Source organism: Oncorhynchus masou, chromosome 7, assembly GCF_036934945.1.
Source record: "Oncorhynchus masou masou isolate Uvic2021 chromosome 7, UVic_Omas_1.1, whole genome shotgun sequence".
Classification (NCBI taxonomy): domain Eukaryota; kingdom Metazoa; phylum Chordata; class Actinopteri; order Salmoniformes; family Salmonidae; genus Oncorhynchus; species Oncorhynchus masou.
This window is the reverse complement of record NC_088218.1, coordinates 2,394,138-2,400,917: the sequence shown is the minus strand read 5'-3', so window position 1 is coordinate 2,400,917 and position 6,780 is coordinate 2,394,138. Positions and strand designations below refer to the sequence as shown.

The 6,780-nt window shown below is 28.4% G+C and overlaps 2 protein-coding genes across 2 annotated transcripts in view; one reads left to right on the top strand and one right to left on the bottom strand.

Moving 5' to 3' along the window:
• LOC135542910 (protein diaphanous homolog 3-like) overlaps positions 1-6,780 on the top strand; it is a 1,769,082-nt gene that overhangs the window by 577,464 nt on the left and 1,184,838 nt on the right. The window lies entirely within an intron of this gene.
• Positions 1,332-6,780, bottom strand: part of LOC135542890 (protein diaphanous homolog 3-like) — a 467,767-nt gene continuing 462,318 nt past the window's right edge. The window contains exons 28-29 of the mRNA XM_064970040.1: positions 1,596-1,655; positions 1,332-1,351 (exon numbers count right to left, since the gene is read on the bottom strand). Coding sequence (XP_064826112.1) covers positions 1,332-1,351; positions 1,596-1,655 — 80 coding nt within the window. The remainder of the gene's footprint in view (positions 1,352-1,595; positions 1,656-6,780) is intronic.

The window sequence follows — 6,780 nt, the reverse complement described above, 5'->3', positions numbered from 1 at the left end:
AAAGAGGACCAGAGGAAGCTCCGGGGCAGAACTCAAGAATGAACAACACAGACAGAAGTCCAGTTCAAAGCAATGAAAACACACCAGACCAGCTGTTATGTAGAAAGAGGAAGGTTTGTCCACTTCCCCAATTAGAAGAGGGCCCCTTATTCCCTATAGAAGAGGGCCCCTTATTCCCTTTAGAAGAGGGCCCCTATTCCCTTTAGAAGAGGGCCCCTTATTCGCTATAGAAGAGGGCCCCTTATTCCCTATAGAAGAGGGCCCCTTATTCCCTATAGAAGAGGGCCCCCTATTCCCTGTAGAAGAGGGCCCCTTATTCCCTTTAGAAGAAGGCCCCTTATTCCCTATAGAAGAGGGCCCCTTATTCGCTATAGAAGAGGGCCCCTTATTCCCTATAGAAGAGGGCCCCTTATTCCCTTTAGAAGAAGGCCCCTTATTCCCTTTAGAAGAAGGCCCCTTATTCCCTATAGAAGAGGGCCCCTTATTCCATATAGAAGAGGGCCCCTTATTCCCTTTAGAAGAAGGCCCCTTATTCCCTTTAGAAGAAGGCCCCTTATTCCCCATAGAAGAAGGCCCCTTATTCCCTATAGAAGAGGGCCCCTTATTCCCCATAGAAGAAGGCCCCCTATTCCCTATAGAAGAGGGCCCTATTCCCTACAGAAGAGGGGCCCCTATTCCCTATAGAAGAGGGCCCCCTATTCCCTATAGAAGAGGGGCCCCTTATTCCCCATAGAAGAAGGCCCCCTATTCCCTATAGAAGAGGGCCCCTATTCCCTACAGAAGAGGGCCCCTATTCCCTATAGAAGAGGGCCCCCTATTCCCTATAGAAGAGGGCCCCCTATTCCCTATAGAAGAGGGCCCCCTATTCCCTATAGAAGAGGGCCCATATTCCCTATAGAAGAGGGCCCCTTATTCCCTATAGAAGAGGGCCCCATATTCCCTGTAGAAGAGGGCCCCCTATTCCCTATAGAAGAGGGCCCTATTCCCTACAGAAGAGGGCCCCTATTCCCCTACAGAAGAGGGCCCCTATTCCCGTAGAAGAGGGCCCCCTATTCCCTATAGAAGAGGCCCCCTATTCCCTATAGAAGAGGGACCCTATTCCCCGTGAAGAGGGCCCCTATTCCCTATAGAAGAGGGCCCCTATTCCCTACAGAAGAGGGACCCTATTCCCCGTAGAAGAGGGCCCCTATTCCCTATAGAAGAGGGCCCCTATTCCCTGTAGAAGAGGGCACCCTATTCCCTATAGAAGAGGGCCCCTATTCCCTATAGAAGAGGGCCCCTATTCCCTATAGAAGAGGGCCCCCTATTCCCTATAGAAGAAGGCCCCAGGGTCAAAAGTAGAGATAGGTCACTACATAGGAAACACACACAACATGCAGAGAAGAGCCAGACAAGCAAACACACGCCGAGAGGACGGTCGTAAGCTCAGAGTAGAGAAGACAGCGAGAGGGTTATGGAAAGAACCGTTCTATTTCGATACATTTCATTTGCTCTATTTTAAATACATGCTTCTGGTTTAGAGCTGTTAGCAGACAGACAGACAGACAGACAGACAGACAGAACACGCTCTGCGACGGAGGCTGTGTTGTCGTTACCATGGTTACAGGGCTTCAGAACCTGGAGGTACGAACTGGGACTGAGGCTCATCTGACCATCTGTTGGAACCAGTGGAAACTTCAATACAATAATGAACCAGTAACAACTATACAATAATGAACCAGTAACAACTATACAATAATGAACCAGTAACAACTATATAATAATGAACCAGTAATAACTATATAATAATGAACCAGTAACAACTATAACTATATAATAATGAACCAGTAACAACTATATAATAATGAACCAGTAACAACTATATAATAATGAACCAGTAACAACTATAACTATAAAATAATGAACCAGTAACAACTATATAATAATGAACCAGTAACAACTATATAATAATGAACCAGTAACAACTATATAATAATGAACCAGTAACAACTATATAATAATGAACCAGTAACAACTATACAATAATGAACCAGTAATAACTATATAATAATGAACCAGTAACAACTATATAATAATGAACCAGTAACAACTATATAATAATGAACCAGTAACAACTATATAATAATGAACCAGTAACAACTATATAATAATGAACCAGTAACAACTATATAATAATGAACCAGTAACAACTATATAATAATGAACCAGTAACAACTATATAATAATGAACCAGTAACAACTATAACTATACAATAATGAACCAGTAACAACTATATAATAATGAACCAGTAACAACTATATAATAATGAACCAGTAACAACTATAACTATATAGTAATGAACCAGTAACAACTATATAGTAATGAACCAGTAATAACTATATAATAATGAACCAGTAACAACTATATAATAATGAACCAGTAACAACTATATAGTAATGAACCAGTAACCAGTAACAGTTCCACTGGATGTCAGAAGGTGAATTCACCAATTTGTAAGTCGCTCTGGATAAGAGCGTCTGCTAAATGACTTAAATGTAAATGTAAATGTAACTATATAGTAATGAACCAGTAATAACTATATAATAATGAACCAGTAATAACTATATAATAATGAACCAGTAACAACTATATAATAATGAACCAGTAACAACTATATAATAATGAACCAGTAATAACTATATAATAATGAACCAGTAACAACTATAACTATATAATAATGAACCAGTAACAACTATAACTATATAATAATGAACCAGTAATAACTATATAATAATGAACCAGTAACAACTATAACTATATAATAATGAACCAGTAACAACTATAACTATATAATAATGAACCAGTAACAACTATATAATAATGAACCAGTAACAACTATATAATAATGAACCAGTAACAACTATATAATAATGAACCAGTAATAACTATATAATAATGAACCAGTAACAACTATAACTATATAATAATGAACCAGTAACAACTATATAATAATGAACCAGTAACAACTATATAATAATGAACCAGTAATAACTATATAATAATGAACCAGTAACAACTATATAATAATGAACCAGTAACAACTATATAATAATGAACCAGTAATAACTATAACTATATAATAATGAACCAGTAACAACTATATAATAAAGAACCAGTAACAACTATACAATAATGAACCAGTAATAACTATATAATAATGAACCAGTAACAACTATACAATAATGAACCAGTAATAACTATATAATAATGAACCAGTAACAACTATACAATAATGAACCAGTAATAACTATACAATAATGAACCAGTAATAACTATATAATAATGAACCAGTAACAACTATAACTATACAATAATGAACCAGTAACAACTATATAATAATGAACCAGTAACAACTATAACTATATAATAATGAACCAGTAACAACTATATAATAATGAACCAGTAATAACTATAACTATATAATAATGAACCAGTAACAACTATATAATAATGAACCAGTAACAACTATATAATAATGAACCAGTAACAACTATATAATAATGAACCAGTAACAACTATATAATAATGAACCAGTAATAACTATATAATAATGAACCAGTAACAACTATAACTATATAATAATGAACCAGTAACAACTATATAATAATGAACCAGTAACAACTATAACTATATAATAATGAACCAGTAACAACTATATAATAATGAACCAGTAATAACTATAACTATATAATAATGAACCAGTAACAACTATAACTATATAATAATGAACCAGTAATAACTATATAATAATGAACCAGTAACAACTATATAATAATGAACCAGTAACAACTATATAATAATGAACCAGTAACAACTATATAATAATGAACCAGTAACAACTATATAATAATGAACCAGTAACAACTATATAATAATGAACCAGTAACAACTATAACTATATAATAATGAACCAGTAATAACTATATAATAATGAACCAGTAACAACTATAACTATACAATAATGAACCAGTAACAACTATAACTATATAATAATGAACCAGTAATAACTATATAATAATGAACCAGTAATAACTATATAATACTGAACCAGTAATAACTATAACTATATAATAATGAACCAGTAACAACTATAAAATAATAACTATAATAATAATAACTATAATAATAATAACTATAACTATATAATAATGAACCAGTAACAACTATATAATTATGAACCAGTAATAACTATATAATAATAACTATAATAATATAATGAACCAGTAACAACTATATAATAATAGCTATAATAATATAATGAACCAGTAACAACTATATAATAATGAACCAGTAATAACTATATAATAATGAACCAGTAACAACTATAAAATAATAACTATAATAATAATAACTATAATAATAATAACTATAATAATATAATAATGAACCAGTAATAACTATATAATAATGAACCAGTAACAACTATAACTATATAATAATGAACCAGTAACAACTATAACTATACAATAATGAACCAGTAACAACTATATAATAATGAACCAGTAACAACTATAACTATATAATAATGAACCAGTAACAACTATATAATAATGAACCAGTAACAACTATAACTATATAGTAATGAACCAGTAACAACTATATAGTAATGAACCAGTAATAACTATATAATAATGAACCAGTAACAACTATATAATAATGAACCAGTAACAACTATATAATAATGAACCAGTAACAACTATATAATAATGAACCAGTAACAACTATATAATAATGAGCCAGTAACAACTATAACTATATAATAATGAACCAGTAATAACTATATAATAATGAACCAGTAATAACTATAACTATATAATAATGAACCAGTAACAACTATACAATAATGAACCAGTAACAACTATAACTATATAATAATGAACCAGTAATAACTATATAATAATGAACCAGTAATAACTATATAATAATGAACCAGTAATAACTATATAATACTGAACCAGTAATAACTATAACTATATAATAATGAACCAGTAACAACTATAAAATAATAACTATAATAATAATAACTATAATAATAATAACTATAACTATATAATAATGAACCAGTAACAACTATATAATTATGAACCAGTAATAACTATATAATAATGAACCAGTAATAACTATATAATACTGAACCAGTAATAACTATAACTATATAATAATGAACCAGTAACAACTATAAAATAATAACTATAATAATAATAACTATAATAATAATAACTATAACTATATAATAATGAACCAGTAACAACTATATAATTATGAACCAGTAATAACTATATAATAATGAACCAGTAACAACTATATAATAATGAACCAGTAACAACTATATAATAATGAGCCAGTAACAACTATAACTATATAATAATGAACCAGTAATAACTATATAATAATGAACCAGTAACAACTATAACTATACAATAATGAACCAGTAACAACTATAACTATATAATAATGAACCAGTAATAACTATATAATAATGAACCAGTAATAACTATATAATACTGAACCAGTAATAACTATAACTATATAATAATGAACCAGTAACAACTATAAAATAATAACTATAATAATAATAACTATAATAATAATAACTATAACTATATAATAATGAACCAGTAACAACTATATAATTATGAACCAGTAATAACTATATAATAATAACTATAATAATATAATGAACCAGTAACAACTATATAATAATAGCTATAATAATATAATGAACCAGTAACAACTATATAATAATGAACCAGTAATAACTATATAATAATGAACCAGTAACAACTATAAAATAATAACTATAATAATAATAACTATAATAATAATAACTATAATAATATAATAATGAACCAGTAATAACTATATAATAATGAACCAGTAACAACTATAAAATAATAACTATAATAATAATAACTATAATAATAATAACTATAATAATATAATAATGAACCAGTAATAACTATAATAATAATAACTATAATAATATAATAATGAACCAGTAATAACTATATAATAATGAACCAGTAATAACTATAAAATAATAACTATAATAATATAATAATGAACCAGTAATAACTATATAATAATGAACCAGTAATAACTATATAATAATGAACCAGTAATAACTACAAAATAATAACTATAATAATAATAACTATAATAATAATAACTATAACTATATAATAATGAACCAGTAACAACTATATAATTATGAACCAGTAATAACTATATAATAATAACTATAATAATATAATGAACCAGTAACAACTATATAATAATAGCTATAATAATATAATGAACCAGTAACAACTATATAATAATGAACCAGTAATAACTATATAATAATGAACCAGTAACAACTATAAAATAATAACTATAATAATAATAACTATAATAATATAATAATGAACCAGTAATAACTATATAATAATGAACCAGTAACAACTATAAAATAATAACTATAATAATAATAACTATAATAATAATAACTATAATAATATAATAATGAACCAGTAATAACTATATAATAATGAACCAGTAATAACTATAAAATAATAACTATAATAATATAATAATGAACCAGTAATAACTATATAATAATGAACCAGTAATAACTATATAATAATGAACCAGTAATAACTACAAAATAATAACTATAATAATAATAACTATAACTATATAATAATGAACCAGTAACAACTATATAATTATGAACCAGTAATAACTATATAATAATAACT